At 65.0% G+C, this 23,642-nt stretch overlaps 2 protein-coding genes across 3 annotated transcripts; both read right to left on the minus strand.

The window, feature by feature from the left end:
- Positions 1-660: 660 nt before the first annotated feature.
- LOC309877376 (shootin-1-like) lies at positions 661-7,003 on the minus strand. The gene is made up of 16 exons (XM_082758649.1): positions 6,930-7,003; positions 5,948-6,045; positions 5,723-5,774; positions 5,356-5,450; positions 4,739-4,859; positions 4,260-4,357; positions 3,936-4,017; positions 3,583-3,677; positions 3,172-3,318; positions 2,808-2,961; positions 2,600-2,696; positions 2,191-2,240; positions 1,923-2,032; positions 1,520-1,567; positions 1,196-1,367; positions 661-1,022 (listed from the first exon to the last, which is right to left on the minus strand). The coding sequence occupies exons 1-16, from the start codon at positions 6,961-6,963 to the stop codon at positions 775-777; spliced, it is 1,701 nt and encodes a 566-aa protein (XP_082614775.1). The 5' UTR covers positions 6,964-7,003; the 3' UTR covers positions 661-774.
- A 652-nt stretch (positions 7,004-7,655) lies between these two features.
- Positions 7,656-23,165, minus strand: ATP6V1B1 (ATPase H+ transporting V1 subunit B1). 2 transcript variants are annotated; one of them, XM_082758547.1, is made up of 15 exons: positions 23,052-23,127; positions 22,881-23,011; positions 15,351-15,406; positions 14,357-14,455; positions 12,914-13,007; positions 11,573-11,650; positions 11,290-11,429; positions 10,173-10,274; positions 9,956-10,053; positions 9,711-9,834; positions 9,441-9,591; positions 8,868-8,950; positions 8,608-8,712; positions 8,006-8,135; positions 7,656-7,916 (listed from the first exon to the last, which is right to left on the minus strand). In XM_082758547.1, exons 2-15 carry the CDS (start codon positions 22,957-22,959, stop codon positions 7,750-7,752), a joined length of 1,506 nt encoding a protein of 501 aa, XP_082614673.1. In that variant the 5' UTR covers positions 22,960-23,011; positions 23,052-23,127; the 3' UTR covers positions 7,656-7,749. The 2 variants fall into 2 exon arrangements, with proteins under 2 accessions (XP_082614673.1, XP_082614672.1); XM_082758546.1 differs by having other exon boundaries at positions 22,881-23,165.
- Between the last annotated feature and the right edge of the window lie 477 nt (positions 23,166-23,642).

Genomic DNA, 23,642 nt, shown 5'->3' on the forward strand with positions numbered 1-23,642 from the left:
GGATGGTAACGACACCTTAACGGGGATTTTGAGGGGCCCCACAGCGGGGTGACAGCGAGCAAAACCCCGCGGATATTTAAAAGGAAAAGCAGACGAAGCCACACGGGCACGGCGCGCACCCTAAATTAGCGCAACGAGGCACCAGCAGGTCGCTGGCAGCAAGGGGCAGCTCCATCAACCCCGACCATGCCAAAAGGTGTCAATTTTTAACAGGGAGAATCCTTAAAATCCCACACCGAGGCGCGTGGTTCCCCGCCAGCCGCAGAGGGAAGTTTGGGTTTTTTATTTCTTCCTGCAGGCAGAGAAGGAAAGCGGAGGCTGAGGGGGTCCAAAGTCACCCCCCCGGTGCTGTGCCCGTCCTTGGGCACCTCCAGAAGCCAGAATTGAGCCCCCCAGCCCCTGCCCCGTGCAGCCTGGATGCTTTGGAGCATTTGGGGGGGTTCCCGAGCTGCTGGCACCGCGCCGTGGCCAAGGGCGAGCCCCCACGGTGCCACCCCGCTGGGGGGCTTCGCTCTGCGCCCCAGCCCCCCAGCACCAGGGGGTCTGCAAAGGAGCCAGGGGGAGGCCGGTGCCACCTGGGTTTAATCAAAGCAGAAGGAAATGAGCACAAAGCAAGCAATAAATGACCTCGTCCACCGCATCCCCTCCCCGCTGCCCCCAGCCCAGTGGTGTTCCCCCAATTTTGGGCAGTTTTCTGCTCCTGCGCTGCCGTGCCCCAGCCAGCAGCAGCGTCCTGGTGGCCCCAGGGACACGGCTGGTGGCCGGCTCTTCCCCCTAAGCAGGACGGACGGAGGGCTGGACAGACGGACAGCCCTGCTCCCCTCCGTCTGCCCCGCTCCGGGCAGGTTTGGGGTGGGTTTGGGGCTGCCCCCTCTCCTCCTTCTCCCCCTTTCCAGCCTGCCAGGCGCAGGGTCTGCTCCGGGAGATGCCTCCCACCGCCCGCGGTCGGAACTGGAGGGGGACCCCGGCCCCGTCCCCGTGCCAGGGGCTGGGGGAAGCGGCTCTGCCAGCGTCCTCGTGGCCTGGGGAGAGACAGAGGGACAGACAGACAGACAGAGGGGGGGGTGTCATTGTCACAAGGGGCTGCTGTGAGCACGGGGACAGCGCCAGCAGGTCCTGCGTGACGGATCCGTGCCACCTACCCGAGCCCCCAACCCGAGCCCCCAACCCCTCTGCGCCCGACCCCAGCCCCTACCCGGCTCCGTCCTGCCCCCAGCCCCGGGCTCGGTGCTGTCCGGCCTTGGGGGGGACGTGGGGACATCGATGGCCCGGCGGCGCCGCTGCAGGATGGCCTCCAGCTGCTTGTCCTGGCCCCGCACGCTGCTCCTGTGCCCGCTCGCCCTCCTGCTCGCCCTGCGCATGGCGCCCTAGGGGATGGCACAGCGAGATGGGGGGGGGGGGGCTGCGGGAACGGCCCACGGGGGGGGGACCCCAGCTCCGTCTGGGTCACCCCACGCTGCCCCTCGTCCCTGCACCCCCCCTCTGCCACCACCCCTTTTCTGGGGACAGAGCTGCTCACCAGGATGCCCCGCAGCTCCAGCGCCGCGCTCCTCCGCTTGCTGGCTGACTGCGGGAGGACGGGAGGAGATGTGGCCACGTCCCCCCGACCCCAAAGCCCCCCCGTGCCCGTGGTCCCAAGGGTGACGCAGGCACCGGGGCTGGGGAGCTCAGGGTTTCCTGGGATGAGCCAGGATGGATGGGGAACCCTCGGGGTAAAGGCTCCAGCTCCCTGCCCGTCCCCATTTGTGCATCCCTGCGTTGGGAGCAGCGATCCTACAGACCCGGTGCATGGGGAGCAGGGTCCTGACCCCCTTTTTGGTGCACCCAGCAGCTGCTGCTCCCCAAAAGCACCCCAAATCCCAGCCCCGGGGCCATTCCCCTATGGGACAGGGTCCAGAGGAGACCAGCCCCACGTCTCCTACCTGGCTCAGGGCCACCCTCTCCTTGGCGGGTCTCAGCACCACCCCGTTCTTTATCCTCTCCATCATCTCCTGCACGGCTTGGGCTTTGGCATCGCCGGCTCCCGGTTTCCCTGTGTGGGGAGCACCCCCCTGGGAGCCGTGCCGGGCAGGGGGGGTGCTCCTGCCTCCATCCGTGTCGGGAGCATCACCAGCAATCCCCTGGGAATTGGGGGGTGCCCCCATGCCAGGGGGGGAGGGCAGGATTTTGGGGCCACGCTCTCGGACTTACGGTGCTGCGGGGTGGCCTGCCCCTTCCTCTGCCTGAGCGCCAAGAGGGGGCTGTGGGGGGGGGGGGGGGAGAGGGCTGAGATCCTGCAGGAGCTGCCCCCCAATCCCTGCTCCCAACACAGCCCAAAGCAGCCAAACCCACAGCCCGCATCCCCTGCTCCACCCACGGCACTGGCAAGCCCCCCACCCCACTAATTCCCCCCCTCAGAGCCGTCCCCACCTCACCCACCCCGGTGCCCAGCCAGAGCCCCCCGGCACCGCGCCCAGCTCGGCCCCATCCTCCCCCTGCCCTCCCGGCACCCCAGGGACACGGCACAGCCCCACGGGACAAGCACCGTGAGTGGGGGGGAGCAGGATCAGTGCCCCCACAGCCCAGACCAGCCCAAAGTCCCCCCCCGGGTGCCGCTCACTCCACGGGGACGGTGGGCGCAGGCGGTGGCAGCGGTGGCGGCGGCGGCGGTGGCGCGGGCTCACTCGGTGCCAGGTCCCCCTCCTGCTGCAACCTCGCTGCGATGGGGCCACATTTAGTGCTCAGAGGGGGGTGGGCGTTCTGGGGGTGCCTCCCCGTGCCCAGACGAAGCCCCCAGCCCCAGGGGGGGGTCGTGGAGAAGCACCCACCGGCCGCCTCCAGCTCCTCCAGCCGCCCGCGCGCCTCCTGCAGCTGCGCCCTCAGCTCCTGCCTCCCCTCCTCGGCCTCAGCCAGCGCGGCCCTGGCCAGCTCCAGCTCCTCCTGCCGCGGCCTCGCACCCAGCTGCTCCTCCAGCTCCTTCACCTGCGGGCAGACGCGCGAGGGGCAGAGAATTTGGGGTCCTCCCCGGCCACCCCCGCACCGTGCCAAAGCGCACCGAGCACCAGCCCACCCCTGGGTGCCTTTCGGTGCACAACGGTGGAAATCCAAGGGGGGAAAAACCCCTTTTGGGGGTGGAAATGGGTGCGTGGAGAGGGATGGAGAGGTCTGGGGGTGCCCGGTGCCGTCCCTCACCTGCTGCTGGTGCTGCTGCCGAGCCTCCTCCAGCGCCCTGGTGAGGCTGCCCACCTCCTGCAGCGCCCGCAGCAGCTGGGCGCTGGGCCCCGCGCTCTGCAGCAGGATGCTGCTCTGCCTGCTCGCCTCCTTCTTCGCCACCAGCATCTGCCCCGGGGGATGAGGTCGGAACGGGACGGAGGCCGGTGCTCAGCCCCTCGCCGTGCCGCAGCCAAAAAAAACCCAAAAAATCCCAAAAAAAACCTCTGCGCTGCAGGGCGGCACCCCCGTGCGCCACGATGGGCAGGAGACTTCGCTTCCCCGCAGGATTTGGGGTGAAGCTGCCCCTTCCCACCGCTCTCTGATGGACCGTAGGGTGCTCGCCCGCCCCCCCCCAGCACCCTAGGGTACCCCCCCCCAGCCCATCCAAACCTTGTGGGCGAAGGCCTCGGCGTGCAGGCGCAGGTCCTGCTCCAGCTCCAGCTTCTGCAGCGCCTCGCAGTAATCCTGGGTGACGACCTGGGACACTGCCACGGGGTGGGGGGGGGGAAAGGGGGCTCAGATCGGGGTGTTGGGGGGGGCACAAACCCCTCGGGATACCCAAATCCCTGCTCGGGGTGTCGGTGTCGCCTCTGGTTTCCGCTGGCTCCCTTCAGCCAGGTCACCAGGCTGGTGGCACTGGGGATACTGGGAGCACTGGGAGCCATCCAGCACCTCCCTGGTGGGGCGCAGGGGGGCCAGGAGTGGTGCCCGGGGGGCTCAGCACCCCCCTGCACCCCCCTCACCTCTCTTGAAGGATTTGAGGGTCCTCTGGGATGAATCCAGGGCTGCCCTCAGGCTCTGCCTCTCCATCTTCTCCTTCTCCAGCTGCAGCAGGACAAACCCCCCCCCCGTTGGCACCCCGGGTTTGGGGCCTGCTGCCCCCAGCCCCCCCCACCCCAAAGCATCAGGGAGAGGGGCTGCACACAGAGGGGTCCTTCACCCTCCCCAAAATCCCATCCCCAGCTCAGCAAGGAGCAGGAGAAGAAGGGAAAAAGGGAAGGTGCTGGAGGGGCTCCGAGCCCATCGGGGGGGGCAGAGGGGGTCCTGGGGGGGGGCTGCCCCCATACCTGCTCCTGCAGGTCCCGGTTCTGCCTCTGCAGCTCCTGGACCTGGATGCTGAGCTCCTTCTTCTCCACCAGCAGCCAGGAGAGCTTCTCCTGCAGACCTGGAGCAAAACAAAAAGAAAAAGAAAAAAAATAAAGGGGTGGGGGGCGCACGGGGTGGCCAAGGGGACAGCGGCCCCCTCCTCCCCCAGCACGGAGCTCCAGGCCACAAAAAAAAAACAAAAAAAAAACAAAACCGAAATCGTGAGCATGGGGAAAAGAGAAGAGGGCAGGGGGAAGCGGGGCCGCGGCGTTTTCATTTCGCCTTTTTCCCTTGTCCCAGCAGCTCTCCCTCGTTTCCCGGAGCCAGGAGAGCCGCTGGGACTAATTAATTAGCTAATTAGCTGATTTTGTGACCACCGCTATGGGAATGGCAGCGGGAGCGAGCGCAGCTGGGGGCAGAATTCACCCAAATTCATGCGGAAACAGGGGCGAAAACTCACCCTTGAGCTCCTCCTGGGTAGGGTCGGGGCTGGCGTCCCCCTCCCCGGGCACGTCCCCGTCCCCTGTGCCGGGCGGCAGGGCCAGGCTGAGCCGCTTCAGCTTCGAGTTCTCCTTCTGCACCTGGGGGGAGGCCGGGGCTGGGGCTGGGGGTCGCTGCTGGAGCCCTGCCGGGGGCTGCCCCGGGGGTCCCCGGGGGCTGGGAGGGCACCAGCAGGGTCCTGACCCCACTGGGAAATCCCAAACCCCCTCCCCCAGGTGCACGGCTGCAGGGGGCACAGATCGGGAAGAGCTTCTCCCATTGAAGGAAAAAATCAGTGGAAATGGTGGAAATTTGCCTTGTTTTTCTATTTGCTTCCATGCACAGCAAAAACACCAACTTCAGCCCCGTTCGTGGGGCGGAAATTGCAGTTTTTGTGCGCGGAACTGCTGCTGACATCCCCGGGGGGACAAAACCCCCCCATGGCACTACCAGGCAGCGCCCGGCTTCGGGCAGCGACGGGGACACAGCTTGGGCAGGAGCTGTGCCCGCAGCGCTGCCCAAATTCCCCGAAACCACCCCAAAAATGAAGGCACGGGGGGGTGTGCGGAGCAGCACCCTTGGGCACGGGGTCCCTACCTGTGCCGCGTACGCCTCGGCTTGCTGGCGACACGTCCTCTGGATCTCACACTCTGCCTCCAGCGCCGAGAGCTCGGCCAGCAGCGCCTGCGAGGCTGCGGGGCCGGGGGGGCCGGGGCTCAGCACCCACCCCCCCTTTTTTTTTGTCCTCCTTTTTCTGCCACCCCTGAGCTCCCCCCCGGCACCCTGCGCCCTCTCCGGCGCTCGGGGCACCGGGATGTGCATTTGGGGTGCGCTCCCCAAGCTGGTCCCACCTCCTCCATCCCCAAGCAAGGGGTTTGGGGAGGGTGGCGCGCAGCCCCCAGCCCCGCACGGGGTCGTGCCGTGGTGCCAGGGGTGCTGGGGAGGAATCGGGCGCTGCTCTCACCCTGCTGGAAGTCGTCCAGCCACGCTCTCGCTTCGTCCTCCTCGGAGAGGGTCTGGGGAGGGGGGGAGGCAGTGCCCAGCGTGAGCCCCAAGACCCCAATTTTATGGGGCTGCTGGGGTGGGATCAGCCCGGTGACAGCATCCCGGGGACAAGATCCTCTCTTGTCCCCTCCAAATTGCACGGGGAGGAGGGAAATAAAGCAGAGAACGAGCCCACGAGCGACACCTGCACCATGGCTGCCTCCTCCTCCTCCTCCTCCTCATCTTCCTCCTCGTCCTTCTCCTCCTCCTCCTCCTCCTCGCTGCTGTCTGACTCCACGATGGCTGCGGGGGAAGCGAAACACGGCCGGAGGTTACGGGTGCAGGTGGAAAAACGTTTGTGCTCCGTTCCCAACCTGCTGCTGGCACCAGGGGACCCCGGGGTGGCCGGGCTGGGGACAGGGACCCGCAGCAGGGCCGGTGGCGGAGCCGAATTTTGCTGCTGAAAACCAGCGTCCCACACCCACCAGTCCCAATTTCAACACAACCAGTTTGCCACTGGTCCCAGTTTCCCCCCCCCGCTCGCCAAACCTTGCACGGGGACAGCCCGGGGACCCCAGAGAAAGGCGCTGCCTGTTCTGCCCCGTAAAACAACGGGATCGGGGTGGCCCACGGCCACCCAAACCCCCCCGTGCACCCCAATTTTCCTGCGTTTCCCTCCCCGGACCAGCTCCCAGAGCAGGCAGGGGCCTCGGTGCGTCACGGGCTGCGGGGCAGGAATCCAGCACCTGCCCCTGACCCTTTTCCTGACAGCCCTAATCTGGTGGGGAATGCACTGCGGCAGCCAAATCCCCCCCTTGGTAATCCCCCCTCCGCCACCAGGACCCGCAGCCACCTGCAGGGGACCCCCAGGACCCGTGCCAGGGACGTGAAGGTTTGGGCAGGTTTGGGGCTGTGCCCCCCACGTCCCATAGGGATGGAGAGATGGGGGGGCGGACACGCAGACACCCCCCGTGCCATACATCTAAAAGCAGCCCCAAACCACCCCTCCCAGACACCCCTCCCCACAGCCCCCAGGGGCTGGCTGCGCCCTGCGGAGCCCCTCGGGGAGCGCAGGGCACCCCAAAACCTACAGGGACACCCTTCCCTCGGGACGTGCCGCCACTCCTGGCTGCCCCCAAACCCCTAGGAAGGGAAAGGGCCGGGACCCCAGACCCACAGAGCCTCACCTGCTAGCTGGGCGCCTTCCCCAGCCCAGTCCATGGCAGTAGCAGTGCCGGTGCCCCCCGGTGCCCCCCGGTGCCCCCCGGTGCTAAGGCCTCCTGCTCGCAGCTCCCCGGCGCTCGTCCGCTCGCCGCAGGGAAGTGAAACCCCGCTGCAGGCTCAGCAGCTGCCCCTGGGCGTGCAGCAGCAGCTTGGGGCCGAGCACCCCCATCCTCACGGGGATTTTCCTGCTGCTGTTGCAGCCCTGGGGGTGCCGGCTCAGTGGGGAGGTGGTGGGGGGCACGGCGGGACCCCCGGCCAAAGGGCTTTGTGGAGAGGGAAGGTGCCGGGGGGACGCGCTGCTGCAGGAGGGGAGTGGGAACTGAAACTCGCTCTGCCCCAGCTGCAAGTCCCATTTCCCTCGGGGCTGAGCCTTTTTGGTGCAAAAATGCAACAAAAACACCTTCGCGGGGGCTTTAAACCTCCTGGGTCCTCTCAAAAAAAGAAAAGGAGCTGTAGTTTAGCAAGACACCCAGGCGGTTTCTGCAGCCGAGCACCGAGCCGGGCTGGGTGGGCTGCTGGAGCCCGTGGGGCTGGCCGTGGGGAGCAGCAGCGTGGGGCAGGGTTCCTGGGGGGGGGGACAAGGTGGGACAGCAGCGCCAGGATGCCACGGGGCAGTGCCATGGGGAGGAACGGGGCAGGGCGAGCTCGGAGCCGGGGTGGGAAGGAGGAGCGCACAGCTTAGGTTGGAGATCACACTGCTTTATTGCGCACGGGACGGGGGTTTCTGGCAATTTCCTTCTCGTTTGGGTTGGAAACGGGAAGTTTCTGGGCAGCAGCAGCAGCTCACAGCACCGTGCTGGTCGCCTGCTGGCCCCCAGCCTTGGCCTCGCGAGGGTAGTACTCGGCCAGGATGGGCTCGGGGATGCGCTTCAGCAGCTGCTTGGGGAAGATGCGCAGCAGCTGCCAGCCGATGTCCAGCGACTCGAAGATGCTCCGGTTCTCGTAGGGGCCTGGGGGAGAAGCAGGGAGGGCAGTGCAAGGGGCTGGGCAGCGCCGGGCTCTGCCCCATCCCGTCCCATCCCATCCCACGCAGCCGTACCCTGGGTGATGAACTGCTTCTCGAACTTCTGCAGGAACTCCAGGTACAGCAAATCGTCGGCCGACAGCGCCTCCTCCCCGACCACCGCCTTCATCGCCTGCACGTCCTTGCCGATGGCGTAGCAGGCATACTGGGGGGCAGGGGGTGCCGTCAGGACAGACGGACACCCCCAGCAGCCCCGGCAAGAGCACTGCAACTGGAGGCTGCCCAGCTTGGGAAAATACCAGCCTGGGCTTGGCTGCTTGCCCCCGGTTCGTGGCACGCTTGGGGACACCCTGAGCAGGGTCTGCGTGGGCATTTGTGGGCATTTTTCGACCCCACAGCACCAAAACCCAGCAATTTGTGCTCAGTGAGCAACGTCCTGCCGGCTGCCTCGCTCCTGCAGCAGGGCAAGGCACAGCCGAGCGTCCCCTGCGCCCCGCTGGGACTTTGCGCCCTGGGGACTTCCAGCTTCCCAGGCCAGGCACCTCCGCACCTCCAGGAGAGGCTGGGTGCCAAAACGAAGGGCTCCAGCCCACGATGAGCCAGATCTCGGCCCACAGCCAGGGGAGGAGGGGGCTGCAGGGACAAAGGGTGCCGCTGCCCTCCCGCCCAGCCCTTACCAGCTGGTTGGAGACGTCGCCGTGGTCCTTCCTGGTCATGCCCTCCCCGATGGCCGACTTCATCAGGCGGGAGAGCGAGGGCAGCACGTTGATGGGGGGGTAGATCTGCGGGGTGACAGGCACGGTCCCACACTGCCAGCCCCCTTGGCCCCCAAATTTTCCCCCCACACACACAAGCCCCGGTGCAGCCGGCATCGCCGCGCTCCCCAGCCCAGGGGCACGGATCCGGACCCATCCCCGAGGCGGCGCCGGGAACAAACCTGGCGGTTGTGGAGCTGCCGGTCCACGTAGATCTGCCCCTCGGTGATGAAGCCCGTCAGGTCGGGGATGGGGTGGGTGATGTCTGGGGGAAGCAGGCGGCGTGAGCACGGCTGCTCCACGGGCACAGCCACGGCACCGGCCACCAGCCCGGGGCGCATGGAGCTGTGCCACCGGAGGATGCAGCGGGGAACAGGAGCAGGTCCCGCAGCACAGGGCAAGCAAGCACTGGGTTTAGACCTGTGGGGGTCTTTACACACCCTCAGGGGTGCCTGCGTGCCCCCCATGCACATGAGAACCCCAGTCCCGTGCCCACCCCACCCACGCTCTGGCTGGAGCGTAACACCACGCGCCACCACGCTCTGCCTGGGTTGGCGCAGGGGGAAAAAAAGTTGGCGTGGGGAATAAAGAAACCAAAAATGAAACCAAGCAAGTGTTGCTACAAAACAACACAAAAAAGCCATGGCAGGTCCCCCAAGCTCCCCCAAAACAGCTCGAATAAACCAGCCTGGCATTTCCCAGCCCTGAGGTTTCCCGTGTCCCGGTGCCCCCGTGCACCCCGGGGTGACGCTCACCGTCGTTGGGCATGGTGAGGATGGGGATCTGCGTGATGGAGCCGTTCCTGCCCTCCACGCGCCCGGCACGCTCGTAGATGGTGGCCAGGTCGGTGTACATGTAGCCGGGGAAGCCACGGCGACCGGGCACCTCCTCCCTGGCTGCCGACACCTGCGGGATGCGGGGGGCTGCGGGCGGTGCCGGAGGGGGCAGCGGGGCGAGCAGAGGGGGTCTGGGGACGTGGGGACGTGGGGACGGGGAGCTGGGAGGGGGCTGAGGGTGGCACCGACCTCCCGCAGGGCCTCGGCGTAGGAGCTCATGTCCGTCAGGATGACCAGCACGTGCTTCTCGCACTGGTACGCCAGGAATTCGGCCGTGGTGAGCGCCAGGCGCGGGGTGATGATGCGCTCGATGCTGCGGGGAGAGGGGCTGGGGATGCCGGGGGGCTGCGGGGGGAAGCACCCGGCGCCTGCAGCGCCTCCCAGCAAGAGGAGGAGGAGGAGGAGGATGAAGAGAGCCCCCCAGGGGGACTCACGTGGGGTCGTTGGCCAGGTTGAGGAAGAGGCAGACGTTCTCCATGGAGCCGTTCTCCTCGAAGTCCGACTTGAAGAAGCGCGCCGTCTCCATGTTCACCTGCGGGGCGAGCGGCTCAGCGGGCACGCGGCAGCTCCGCGCGCGGGGAGGCAGAGGCAGCAGCGGGGTGCCCCCGCACAATTTGGCTTTGCCGAGGTCCCCTCCTAGTCCTGACTCACCCCCATGGCCGCGAAGACGATGGCGAAGTTGTCCTCGTGGTAGTCCATCACGTCCTTGGACTTCTTCACCAGGCCGGCCTGCCGGCAGATCTGCGCGGCGATCTGCAGCGGGACGGGGCAGGCGTGCAGCACGGGGCCGTGCCACGGGGGACACATCCACGCCAGGACCACGGCACGGCCCCACGGCACGCCCAGACCCCACTGAGGGGCAGGGGGTGCCGCTGGGGCACAGACAAATAAGGAGGAAGCATCCCCAAAATGGGCACCGGCATCCCCAGCCGCCCACCCCGCAGCCGTCCCCGCTGTCCCCAGGTGCCCCGCAGAGGTTGGGACCCCAGGGACCTGGGGGGGGGCGACACACAGGCAGCTGTGCCCCATCGCCGTGCCACCGTGCCCTTCGTACCGAGCCCCAGCTCGGCCGTGTGAACTCTCCCCTGTCACTCCCGATCCATCAGGGACGTTTTTCTGTCCCACTGCATCACCGTCTGGCGCTGAGCCCTGCCGCTGCTGCGGGGGGAGCAAGGGGCTGCACTCCCTGACCCTGTCCCTGTCCCTGTCCCCGTCCCTGTCCCCAGCCACCCAAGCCCGGTGGTTTTGGTGCAGCACCCATCACTCAGAGGATGCTGGGGGGGCTCTGCAGCCCCCACCCCACTCTCGGGGCACCCCACATTGGGGGCACCCCTTATCGGAAAACCCCACAGCTCATCTTATGGAGAATCACAGAATATCCCGAGTTGGAAGGGACCCACGGGGATCATCGAGTCCAGTGCCTGGCCCCACACACATCTACCCAAAAATTCAGGCCATGACACAGCTCTACCCAAAAATTCAGGCCGTGTGACTGAGTGTGGAGCCCAAACGCTTCTTAAGCCCCAAAATCTCTGCCCCCCCAGCGCGGCTCTTGGCTTAATGGGGCAGCAAAGGGGGCACTGCGGATGGGGAAACTGAGGCACCCCAGCGGTGCGCCTGGCACCCACCCCGCACGGCGTGGACGTGGCAGATCCCAGCCCCACGCAGAGCCAGGGCAGGGGGCCAGGATCCTAAAACTCCCCCCGCTGCGTCCCTGTGCCAGGGGCTCGTGGCCCCGCTCTGCCCCGTGGGGGATGAAGGCACCCACCTCGTTGTGGGGGAGGCCGGCGGCGGAGAAGATGGGGATCTTCTGCCCCCGGGCGATGCTGTTCATCACGTCGATGGGCGAGATGCCCGTCTGGATCATCTCCTCGGGGTAGATGCGCCCATGGGGGTTGATGGGCTGGCCTGGAGGAGGAAAGGCCGGTGGGGCACCCCGGATAACACAAAATATTAATAGAATAATAACTAGAATAATTAATAGAGTATGGAATAACTCATAAGGAGCCCTTTTCGGACCCGTGTGGCCACCCGGTGCCCGCGCCCGTTACCGTTGATGTCCAGAAAGTCCTCGGCCATCACCGGGGGGCCGCTGTCGATGGGCTTGGCGGAGCCGTTGAAGACACGACCTGCAAGGAGAGGGCTGCTGGGGCCCGGGGGGCAGGAGGGGATGGGGCTGCTGTGCCCCCCCCCCGGGCTGTCGGCAGCGCTACCGGGTGCATTTGGGCACTGGGGAGAGAGGTGGCTGAGGCTGAGCTGCGCCTTCGTGGAAAAGCAGCGCTTTGGGTCCCCAAAGGGTGCCCCCAGCCCCAGTACCCTGCTGGGCCATTTGCAGCGTGGAGCACCAAAACGTCTGCCCCGGGCAGCAGCTCAAGGGGCTGCGAGGTGGAAATGGAACTGGGGAGCACCCAAGGGTGCCACAGGGTGTGGGCACGCGAGGGCTGGGTGACACGCACAGCCCCGCGGCAGCAAGGCACCAGGACACGGGGCCAGGTCCCCGCAGCCCTCCTGATGCCACCCACGCCACCTTCTCCACGGGGTCCCCAGGTTGGGGTGACACCGAGGCACCCCAACGTCCCCAAAACGGCTCCGGGGGGGGTGCCAGAGGGTTCCCAAACATCTCCAGCACTGCAGCTCCTGCCCAGCCTCCTCATCGAGCGGCTGCGCTGGGGATCAATACCTCCAAAGCCCCCCACCTGCCGCCCCTATAGGGCCATAGGGGCCGGGGCAGCGTTAGCGGGTGTCAGAGCACATAAAGCTCACGGCGGGGATGGGAACGGGGCGAGGAGAGCGCCGAGCATGAAAGGTCAGCAGCCTTGGTGCTGGCTGGGCACGCAGGCAGCGGTGGCACGGGGCCGTCTAATTCATTGCTGGAGCACGAGGAGAGGCGGGGGGGGGCTTTGCCTTATTGACTGCTTTTCCCTTTGTTTTGCTTTATTGACCGTTTTCCCTTTGTTTTGCTTTATTGACCGTTTCCCTCGCCGCTGCGCCGCCGCCGGTCCCGGTGGCACCGAGGTCGATAAAGCAAAGCACCTGAAGGGCACCGCGGGTGGGACAGATCCTACAGCCCCCCCTCTCCCTGCCCAAACCCTACAGGGGATATGGGGACACCCCAGCCGGGATGGGGACACGCAGCCCCGTGGCGCTCAGCACCGTGCCCCCTGCCCTTTACCGCTGCCCTTTTCGGGTTTTCCCCGCTCCCCACGAGCTGGGAAGGAGATGGCAGGAGACAGCCACGAGGGAACAGTGCAGCCCTGGTTGGGGTCAGGAGATTGAGCCGAGAATAACGGGGCTGGGGGCTGGAGCTGGGCTGTCCCACTGGGAAAACCCTCCCGGGCCGTGCCGAGCTCCGTGTCCTGGGACCAGGCAGGGTTTGGCCGAGCCGGGCTTACCGAGCATGTCCTCAGACACCGGCGTCCGTAGGATGTCCCCGGTGAACTCGCAGGAGGTTTTCTTGGCATCGATGCCCGAGGTTCCTTCAAACACCTGCAGGGAGCCGGGCAGGAGCCCAGCCAGCGGCGATTAGCGGGGATTAACGGGCAGAAAGGGGGCAGGGGGGGTCTCTTGTGGGGTTGGGTTTCATCAGCAAGGCGACTCGGTTTGCCCTCGTGGGGAAAAAAGCACCAGGGAGAGGTGATAAAGGAGAGGGAGAAATCCCAGGGTTAAGGGATCCCCGAGAGGCGCTGGCTCAGAGCGCAGCAGGGCGATGCTCCCGGTCACCATCCCCTCTGCCAGCCCCAGAGTTGGGGAGCAGGGGCTTGGGACACACGAGGTGCCCTTAGGGCATCCCTGGGGACGCAGGGGGGGTGGTGACACCCAGCGCTGGCTCTGGGCACCCCCTGGGTCACACCACACGGCGGCTGCCCCCGACCTACAAGGGCACACAAGTCCATGCGCCTGGGTAAATATTTCCCAACCTGTAAAGCATCACTGCAATAAATTCCCAAGCTGCTGGCACCAGCTCACGCCCTATAAATACGTGCTAGAGGCCTGCAGAGACACCCCGTGCCCCCAGACCCTTGGGTGTCTCCGAAGCACCCCCGGGGGGGACGAGGTGCTCGTGGCAGCGGGGAGCGCAGCAGCCCCACGGCGAGACCCCATCGCGGCGCTGCCCCTAGCAGGGAAGGGAAACCCAAGGCACTTTCACCCGTATAATATTTGACACCGTTTGTATTAATTAACCTCCAGGCTGCTGCTTTAATTAGAGCCGGGGGCCCCCTGGAGCCTTGGGAAAGCCGGGTGACGGCGCGGTGCCTGCGGGTGCGTGCCCGCGGCTCTGCCTGCCAAAGCTCCTGCCGACAGAGCCTTTTTTCCCTTTTTTCCTTCTTTTTTTTTCCCCTTTTGAGGCTGACTCCCTAATAGGATTAAGAGGGTGCTGCAAAGGTCTGGGCAGCATTAGAGGGGTGAAGCTCGGCAGCGAGGTCCCGCACGGGTCGCCCCCACAGCCACCTCGGTTCGGCAACCCCAGGCACGGACTGCGCTGGCCTGGTGATGATGAAGATGATGATGATGATGGTGAGCAAGGACTGGGGCCGCCTGGGCAGGATGATCCCTTTGCCTACAGAGGGCCCTGATGCTCACGGGGACCCCCCCAGCTCTTGGGAGCCCCCAGTCCCAACCAGTTGCCCGTGGGGTGGATCGGGGCAGAGGTGCCAGGAGCTGGAGGGCCAGAACCACGGCTCCTGCCTGTCCCCGGACACCCAGCTGCGGCCACCAGCGCCCTGAGGGTTGGGACAGCCACCACTGGAGGGGGACAGAGCCCCAGGACAGAGCCCCAGGACATAGCCCCGGGCCGTGCCGTGCCCTACAGCCCCTGCTCGCCCTGCTGTGCTCACCTGGACGATGGCTTTGGAGCCCACCACCTCCAGCACCTGCCCGCTGCGGCTGGTGCCGTTGGGCAGCGTGAAGTTGACGATCTCGGCGTACTGGGCAAACTGGGAAAGGGGGGGGGACAAGCAGAGGTGGGAGGTCAGGGTGGGATGGTTGGGAACACATCGCAGCCCCCCACGCCTCCCCACGCACCCCACTGCTGCCCAGAGGCTTAGAAAGGAGGAGGAGGAGGAGGAGGAGGAAGAGCGAGGGGAAGGTGCTGCCTCGCCAGCCCCAGCCTGGAGCGTGCCCGGGTGCCCTCAGCTGTGCCACATGCCCCGTGCCCCCCAGGAGGGGAAGCCAAGCCCCCCAAGCTCTGGGGACAACGTCTGAGGGGGTTCACCCCACGAGAGCCTGCCTGGCTCTGCTCTCTCCTCTCCTCTTCCTCCTCCTCCTCCTCCTCCTCTCCATGGATCCCCAGCTCGCGCTCAGCCGCCGGGGCTGGCTCGGCTGCTGCGAACTTTGGACTTTTAATTCCCCTGCAAAAAAAACCTCTGCACAGAGGACAACAAAGCGAAGGAAACACCCGCCGCAGCCCGGCTCTTTCATGGAGCTTTTTAATTTCCATCCTGCCGCGCCCGGCGTGAAAGGGGCCAGAGAAAGGAGCCAACAAAACCCCGCTGCGCCCAGGGGACAGGGGACAGCCCAGGGGACGGGGGTTGCGCTGCCCCATTGCCCACTCCCTGCCCCAAAAGGGGGCTGGCAGCCAGGCCCAGGTGGGGACAGCACGGTGGTGTCCCCCCCCAGCCCCAAATGACATGGCCAAGGGGGTCACCCCCTGGCACAGGGGGCTCCCCCCAACCACTGGGACTCGCTGGCACAGCCACCGAGTGAGCTGGTGGCCAAAGACGTGCTGGGGCCGTGTGTCCCCATGGGAGGGGACAATTGGGGACATCCACCCCCCGGTGGGACGATGCTGCCCCCCTTCCAGCCCCGTGGGACCGAGGAGGGGGCTCTCACCTTCACGTTGTCCAGCACCACGAGGGGCCCGTTGACGCCGCACACCGTCCTGTAGGCTGTGGGACGAGGACACCGTCAGCACCCGGGGACCACGGGGATGCCCCCAGCCCGCTCCCCACATCGCCACCCCCAGCCCGTGGGCATGGCACAGAGGGGTCCCGGGACCCCACCGTGCCCCCGGTGCCAGTTTCGACCTCGGCTGCTGGACACAGCCCCTAGGAAAGCTCCCTTTCACCCCACGAGTTTCCATCTCAGTTGGCACCGAAATATTGAAATAAAAACGTGCAGAAAGAGAGGAAACGGGCAGCCTCCAAACGCGCTGCACGTGCAGCCGAGCGAGCGCCGGGGCTGCCGCTTTGCACGCAGCAGGGAATCGAAACAAAACGACATTTAGAGCCCAAAATGAGTCAGTGCTGCCAGCCTGCCCCGGCCCGGCCAGGAGCTTTCGCTCCAGGAGGCGGAAAGCTGGTGTGCCGGTCGATATTTTCCAGGTTGGAGAGCAGGCAAAATTAAACCTGTTGGGGAAATGAGCAAGGAAACGAGGCACAGGAGGCACAGCTCCTTGGGGCAGGGAATGGCAACGTGGGCAGGATGGGGACCGTGCCCCCCATGGCACGGTGATGGCCCCGCACCCCGACGTGCCCCCCCTCCCCAGCATCCTGCAACAGGGGGACCCTGGGGCAAGCCCGAGTCCCCAGTCCCATTTGGGGACGCGGACCCCTCCAAGCACCCAGCTCTGAGCCCTTTTTGGGACTGGCTGCAAGCAGGACCCCAGTGGGACGTGCCACCCAAAGGGTCCTCTGCCACCCAAGCCCCTGCCACAAGCCGGGGGGCACAGCTTGCCCCAGCAAATCCCCCGGGGTGGGCAGTGGGAGATGGATCCCAGCAAGCATGGGACAGGCTCTGGGGGCCACTGGAGGTGCCAGCACCCTGTGGGGTCGGGGTGTCCCTCCGGGAGGACCCGGGGCACAGGCAGCAGGGGGTGGCTCGGGATGAGTTGGGGGTCCCAGGGGAACCTCTCCAAGTGACCCAAAGGCGGGGAGCACCCGCGGGGCTGAGCGCAGGGACCCCAGGGGGGGTTCACACGGGTTCACAAACCCCACGTGCAGGTGCTGGGGAACTGCCCCGGCCCTAAGCTGCTCCTTGATCATTTCCCCGATGTGCCAAACGCCTGCCACGGCGGGGCCTGGCTTTGCTGACCCCGCAGGGCCCTTTCAGCCCCCTGCCCTCTCCTCTCGCACCGGGCTCTCTGATTTCCTCATGATCCTAATAGGATTGGAGAGGCCGGGCCAGCTGGCGAGCTCGCGGCCCCCTCCCTCCAGCTGCGGGGATGGGTGGTCTGCAGGGGACGGGGACCCCCTCCACGGTGTCCCCACGGTGTCCCCATGGCCAGGGCTGCCCGGGGACAGTGTCCCCACGCCTCGTGCATGGGCAGAATCCATCCCCAAAGCCGAGCGGGGCACGGGGAGCTGCCCCCATCCCTCCCGGGACCCTCCCCGTGCGCCCACCCTCGCGCCCCGGTGTTAATCCCCGCCACTTTTGCAATTAGCCGGCTCCTCGTTACCCAATTACGCCCCGCTCCTGCCCCCGCCAGCCCCGCAGCCCATTCAGCAGCCTGGGGGGCTGGCGTGCTGGAGAAGGGGGGGGGGACCCAGCCGCCAATTTTCCTGCTTTTGTCCCTTTTATTCCCAAAGTGACCATTCTGCCTTTTATTTCCCCTTCGCAAATATCCGCCCCGGCTTCCCTTCCCTCGGGAGGTTTTGTTGGGCTCTTTTCTTCTCTCCCCGCCACCGGAGCCACCCACGTGGGGCACCCCACGGGCTCGGCCCCCTCCCCACCCCACGGTGGTCTGCGGGCACCCTGCTGCCCGCCGGCCCCTCGGGGACCCCCTCGCCCACCGAGGGCACCGGAGCCGCCGGCTGCACCGCTCGGCACCCCCCGACCCACCCAGCTCCTCGTCTGCTCCCCTCCTTCCCAAAACCCAAATATCCCCGTGCCCTCCGGATGCAAGCAGGAGGCTGGGGGGGGGTGTTCCTGAGGGATATGGGGCTGATGGAGACCCCCCAGCCCCACAGCATCACTCTCAGCATCACGGCACCACGGATGCGGGCAGGGACCCCCGGGGCCACCCGGTCACCTGGAGCCTATGGGGAGCTCGGGGGGAATCTCCCCAGGGGGCTTCTGCAGTGCCCAGGAGGAAATTGGGGGGACTGAGCCCCCCAGAGGTGGGTGGGCAGGAGGACGGACGGACAGACAGACCCCATGGTGGGTCTGGAGAGGGGCGCAGGGGGGCTTTGTGCAGGGGAAGTCCTCGCGCACACGCGGCTGCTCCTCACCGGGTCCGCTGAAAAACCCAGGGCGAAACTCTCCCAGGGGGTTCGGGGGGTTTTTTTTTTTTGGGGGGGGGTCACACAGCCTGGCCCTGTTTGGGAAACCTTAACCAGATGTGAGGGATCCTCCTGCAAAATTCCTCATTTCCTGCAAAACCAGGAGCGAAATGCAGCAGGAACGCGCCCAAAGGTCACCGCGCGGTGACACCCCCCCAAAATTTGGGGACACCCCCGTCAGGGGCACCTACCCTCTGCACGACCCCTAGGGGATGGGGGCAGCTCCCACCTGGAGCTCTCAGAGCATATCGCGACATATCGCGACGGCACCGGCGGGGCGGTGTCGCGATGGGGTTAGGGGGCGAGCGTGGAGAAAGGGAAAGCGCCGAGAGCAGGGGGGAGGAGGGAGGTGGGCGCAGGGGGGGTGAGGGGGGGAGAAGCCCCCGCCACCGGAAAGCACTAATTCGGAAAGCACTAATTTGGATAATTAGGACGTTGAGCCGTTATGAAAAACCCATTCCCGGAGCGGCGGGGTGGGTGGGCTGGGAATGGGGGGGTCAGGGAGGGGGGGGCCCCAAACCTGAGGGCGGAGAGGGATTGGGGAAGGGGAGCCTGGCAAGCGGGCAGCCCCCTCCCCAAATTCGCAGCTGCTGTCAGATGCCATCTCCATCGGCCCGCTGCTCACGCACTGTTAACTCCAGCGGCGGAGGGCAGGGATGGGGGGTGAGGGGTGAGGGGTGAGGGGGGGGAGGCTGACAAAGGGCCCCCCCCTCGCTAATTGGTGCCGCTTCAGCCGCCCTCCCTTCCCTCCGGCCCTCTGCCCCTGCCCCGGTGGCTGCTCGGCACGGACAGCTTAGGGCTCTGCTGCAAAGAGCAGCGCTGACTGGCCCTCATCAGCCTCATCTTCGTCCTCATCCTCATCCTCACCTTCATCCTCATCCTCATCATCCTCATCCTCATCCTCGTCCTTATCCTCATCCTCATCATCCTCATCCTCTTCCTCATCCTCACCTTCATCCTCATAATCCTCACCATCCTCACCCTCATCATCCTTGTCCTCATCCTCACCCTCGCCCTCATCTTCATCATCCTCATCCTCACCCTCATCCTGATCCTCCTCACCATCCTCATCCTCATCATCCTCACCCTCATCCTCATCACTCTCACCCTCATCGTCATCACCTCCATCATCCTCACCCTCATCATCCTTGCCCTCATCCTCACCCTCGCCCTCATCTTCATCATCCTCATCCTCACCCTCATCCTCATCCTCATCATCCTCACCCTTATCCTCACCCTCACCATCCTCACCCTCATCATCCTCACCTTCATCCTCACCCTCATCTTCATCACCCTCATCCTCACCCTCACTCTCCTCATCCTCACCCTCATCCTCCTCATCCTCACCCTCACCTTCATCCTCACCCTCATCCTCATCATCTTTACCCTCACCCTCACTCTCATCCTCACCCTTATCTTCATCACCCTCATCATCCTCATCCCTCTCCACAGGGCCCTGGGCACGGGGCAGAGCCTGGCACGGGCACCCCTGTGCCACGGGCTCACCGGAGGCTGGGTTTGGGTCAATTTGGGCGACAAACCTGGCACACGGCTAACAAACAACCAGCCCCACGGTGGCCGGGTCGGTGCCCAGGACTCGTGCGAGGCTCAGCGCCACCCAAGGGGGTCCCACATCCAAATTTCACACCCAAATTTTACCGAAAATATCCGGCAAGGCCACAATGGGGCACGGCGCAGACCCCAGGACGGGGGGGCACGGATCCGAGCTGCTGCCCCGAGGACAATTTTGGGCACCAAGCCCTTGACCCGAGGGTGACTTTGGGCACCTCGTGCGCCCCGAGCCGAGCCCCGTGGGCTCCTGGCACTCCTCAAACTTTTCCGACAGTCCCTAAGTGACCGCTCTCCCCCTCGCACCCTGCCCATTGTGCGATGTGTCACTTTGTGCAGCGCTGTCAAACGGCGCGGGGCTGCCCAAGCCCCTCGCAGCCCCCGTGAAAAGCCCGGCGGGGGGCCAGGCACTATGCCACTAATTAGGGCCGCCGGGGCCCAGGGTTCCCATACACACCTGCACCGTCATGTGAGGGACGGCGAAGAATGGCAGCGGCAGCCAAGCGTGAACCAAACAAGCAGCACGGAGAGAGGGGGGGAAAAAGAAATGGGAAAAAAATAAATGGGGAAAAAAAAAGAAATGGGAAAAAATGGGAAAAAAAAAAAAAGAAATGGGAAAAAAAATAAATGGGGAAAAAAAGGGGGGGAAAAAAAAGAAATGGGAAAAAAAAAGAAATGGGGAAAAAAAAGAAATGGGGAAAAAAAATGGGAAAAAAATATGGGGAAAAAAATAAGTGGGGAAAAAATAAAGAATGGGGAAAAAATGGTAAAAAAAAAAAAAGGAATGTGAAAAAAAAAAAAGAAATGGGGAAAAAAAGAAATGGGGAAAAAAAGAAATGGGGAAAAAAGAAATGGGGAAAAAATAAAGAAATGGGAAAAAATGTTAAAAAAATAAAGGAATGGGAAAAAAAAAGAAATGGGAAAAAAATGGGAAAAAAAAAAAAAGAAATGGGAAAAAATGGGGAAAAAAAGAAATGAGAAAAAAAAGAAATGGGGGAAAAAAAAAGAAATGGGAAAAAGAAAAAAAGTAAATGGGAAAAAAAGAAATGGGAAAAAAGAAAAAAAAAATGGGAAAAAAAAAGAAATGGGAAAAAAAAAGAAATGGGAAAAAAAAAGAAATGGGAAAAAAAGGAAATGGGAAAAAAAGGAAATGGGAAAAAAAGAAATAGAAATGGAAAAAAAAAAAGAAATGGGAAAAAAAAAAGAAATGGGAAAACAAAAAAAAAGCTCTGGGCTTACTGTCACATCTCTATCAGGCAAAACAGGGCTGATAGGCTCTGCCCCCCCCGTCCTGGGGGGGCAGAGCAGGCACCAGCTGGGCCAGGCGTCCGTGAGGGATTTTGGGGCCGAGACTGGCCCAGAAGGAAGGGGGGATGGGATGGGATGGGATGGGATGGGGATGGGATGGGATGGGGATGGGGATGGGGATGGGATGGGGATGGGATGGGGAGGGGATGGGATGGGGATATGGGATGGGGAGGGGATGGGATGGGGAGGGGATGGGATGGGATGGGATGGGATGGGATGGGATGGGGATGGGGATGGGGATGGGGATGGGATGGGGATGGGATGGGGATGGGATGGGGATGGGATGGGGAGGGGATGGGATGGGGATATGGGATGGGGAGGGGATGGGATGGGGAGGGGATGGGATGGGATGGGATGGGATGGGATGGGATGGGGATGGGGATGGGGATGGGGATGGGATGGGGATGGGATGGGGATGGGATGGGGATGGGATGGGGAGGGGATGGGATGGGGATATGGGATGGGGAGGGGATGGGATGGGGAGGGGATGGGATGGGATGGGGATGGGATGGGGATGGGATGGGGATGGGATGGGGATGGGATGGAGCAGGGCATGGGGATGCTGCCCTGCGGTGGGGGACAGGGGGTGCCCCAGGGGGTCTCTCTCCCCATCACCAGCAGCCCCCCAGTGCCCAGGGACAGCCCGGCCCCGTGGAGGTGCAGCGGTGCCCTCACCGAGCACCGGGTCCCCTCCTGGGCAGAACCTGGTGTTTTTTGGGCTTTCTGCTTGCCCCCCACCCCGAGAGAGCTAAATTCGGCCTCCTGCTCCATGCTGTGACTCAGCTCCCGCGCTGATTTTTCGTGGAGGTGGCTGAAGGCAAAGGGCAGGAGGTGGTAAGAGCTTGTGCCACGCGCTCGTGCTAATGGATTTGTGGCAGCTGCTAATTTCTCCTGGCTCTCTGGAGAGCCATGCGGGCAGGGCAGGCTCAGTCCTCTCCGCCACGGAGCTGGGGATGTGTCCCTGCCCAGTGACAGCCCGGTGGCAGGGTGAATTTGGGGCCATGTGGCTGCTCCCACGGGGACCCCACAGCGCCGGGCACCCCGTGCCGCTATGACCCAGCCGTGGGGTTGGCAGCTGATGGGGTCACACGTTTTGGAGACCCCAGGCACAATCCCAGAGCTGCCACGCAGCACCCACAGGAGCACCCAGAAGCGGCACTCGGCTGCGCTCAGCCTCGCACGCAGGGGACCCTGATAAAAGTCCCCAAAACCCTTCCAAATGCCACTCTCAGGTGCGCCCTACAGGGACAGCACCAGCCTCCCACCCTGCTCCCACCCTCCCCTTTCCAACCACCCCCATGCTGGGGGTCCCAAGGGGTTCCCCAGCTCCGGGACCCCCCTCTCCAAATCCTCCACCTCCCCGCAGCAGTGGGGGAAGGCACGAGGCTCACCATGCCCGTGCGAGGCCGGGCACATTCCCTGACCCCAAAACCAACGCAGCCCCCCCAGGGCCACGCGTCCTTGTTCCTACAAGCACCACCAGCACCCCGTGCTCCTCGCACATCACGGGGGGGTGTTTGTGGGGGCACTGCTTGAGCCCGGCACGGGGGCTGCTGGCCAGCAAACCGTCACCCATGGGTGCACAGCGCGAGCCGGTGCCTGCAGGTTTAATTTAGGGCTCTCCGGGGAGGGCAGGAGCTTCCTGCAGCGGGTTGAGGCGCAGCCCCAGCCCCTCGCTGCCCTCCCTGCCCCTCCTGAGGCCGAAGGCTGCCCTCGCCCAGCGCCAACTGGGGAGAAGCCGCCCGCAGCCGGGTTCTGGTGGTGCTGCTCCTGCCCTGTGTTGACAGCAAACAGCGGGTGGCACGCAGCCCCCCCGGCCTCCCGTGGGCCTCCGATTGCCTCCAATGCCCTTGACACCTCCGACCCCACTGAACTCGGGCAGGTGGGGGGCGCAGAGATGACCCCAGCTGCCCCCGGGCCCCCGGAGATGTGTGGGATCCCCCTGCCCTGGTGAGCCCAGGGACCCCCCAGCAGGGCTGTGCCTGCACCCAGCAGTTTTGGGGCTGGGAGCAGTGACACGGGGGGGTGCCACGCTGCGGCACGTTGTCCTAGGGGGGGCAGAACTGTCCCCATTACGGTGGGCTCCATCACCCGGAGGACCCCCGCGCCCCCCAGCACGGCTGAACCTAACCTTGGTGGGGACCCCCGCGCCCCCCTCGGTGGGGAGGTGGCCGTGACCCCAGCCCCCGCAGGCACCCCGCAGGGTGTTGGAGCCCCCCCAGCCCCCCCAGCCCCCGCAGCCCCCCGAGCCCTGCCCCGCACTCACTCAGCCGGGGGCTGCTGCTGAAGTCGCGGGTGACGGCGAGGGCGTGCTCACGGGCTGCTGCCTGCACCTGCACCGCCATGGAGCGCCACTGGCACCCTTGGCACGGCTTGGCACGGCTTGGCACGGCTCGGTACCGCTTGGCACGGCTCGGCACGGCTTGGCACGGCTTGATACCGCTTGGCACGGCTTGGCACGGCTCGGTACCGCTTGGTACGGCTCGGTACCGTTTGGCACGGCTCGGTACCTCTTGGCACGGCTCGGTACCGTTTGGCACGGCTCGGCTCGGCTCGGTACCCCTTGGCACGGCTCGGCACGGCTCGGCTCGGCACGGCTGCCCCGCCTGCAGCGGCTCTGCCCTGTGTTGGCTGTAAACAGAGGGGAGGTAGGGGCGGGGAGGGGGGTGGGGAAAGGCAAGGGCAGTGGGGCAAGGGGAAGGGCAGGGGAAGGGGAAGGAGAAGGGGTAGGGGGTAGGGGATAAGGGTTTAGGGTAGGGGTTAGGGGTAGGGATTTGGGGTAGGGGTTTGGGGTAGGGGTTAGGGGTAGGGGTTAGGGGTAGGGGGGTGATAGGTAAGGGAGGGATTTGGGTCGGGGGAGGCTTGGGGTAAAGGTGGAGTTAGGGTTTGGAGTGAAGGTCGGGTGGATGAGGAGCGTTAGGGGCGTGGGGAGGGCTGAGGATATTGGGGTCTGGTGGGGGGCATTTCGGCAGGGGGCTGGGGTAACCGGGGGGCTTTGGGTAGGGGTAAGGGAAGGGAGGGGGTCAGG

Source organism: Aythya marila, assembly GCF_965140915.1.
Source record: "Aythya marila genome assembly, chromosome: 4".
Taxonomy (NCBI): Eukaryota; Metazoa; Chordata; class Aves; order Anseriformes; family Anatidae; genus Aythya; species Aythya marila.

What these genes read in the sequence shown, in the direction of transcription:
- ATP6V1B1 (XM_082758546.1), bottom strand. Translation starts at nt 22,959, where the DNA reads ATGGCGGTGCAGGTGCAGGCAGCAGCCCGTGAGCACGCCCTCGCCGTC. An exon ending in CAGCAGCAGCCCCCGGCTGA is followed by an intron (nt 15,407 to 22,880) that starts GTGAGTGCGGGG and finishes CTCGTCCCACAG; the next exon opens with CCTACAGGACGGTGTGCGGC. An exon ending in GGTGTCTGAGGACATGCTCG is followed by an intron (nt 11,651 to 12,913) that starts GTAAGCCCGGCT and finishes CTCTCCTTGCAG; the next exon opens with GTCGTGTCTTCAACGGCTCC.
- LOC309877376 (XM_082758649.1), bottom strand. Translation starts at nt 6,963, where the DNA reads ATGGACTGGGCTGGGGAAGGCGCCCAGCTAGCAG. An exon ending in GGCAGCAGCACCAGCAGCAG is followed by an intron (nt 2,962 to 3,171) that starts GTGAGGGACGGC and finishes GTCTGCCCGCAG; the next exon opens with GTGAAGGAGCTGGAGGAGCA. An exon ending in GGAGGAGCTGGAGGCGGCCG is followed by an intron (nt 2,697 to 2,807) that starts GTGGGTGCTTCT and finishes GCCCCATCGCAG; the next exon opens with CGAGGTTGCAGCAGGAGGGG.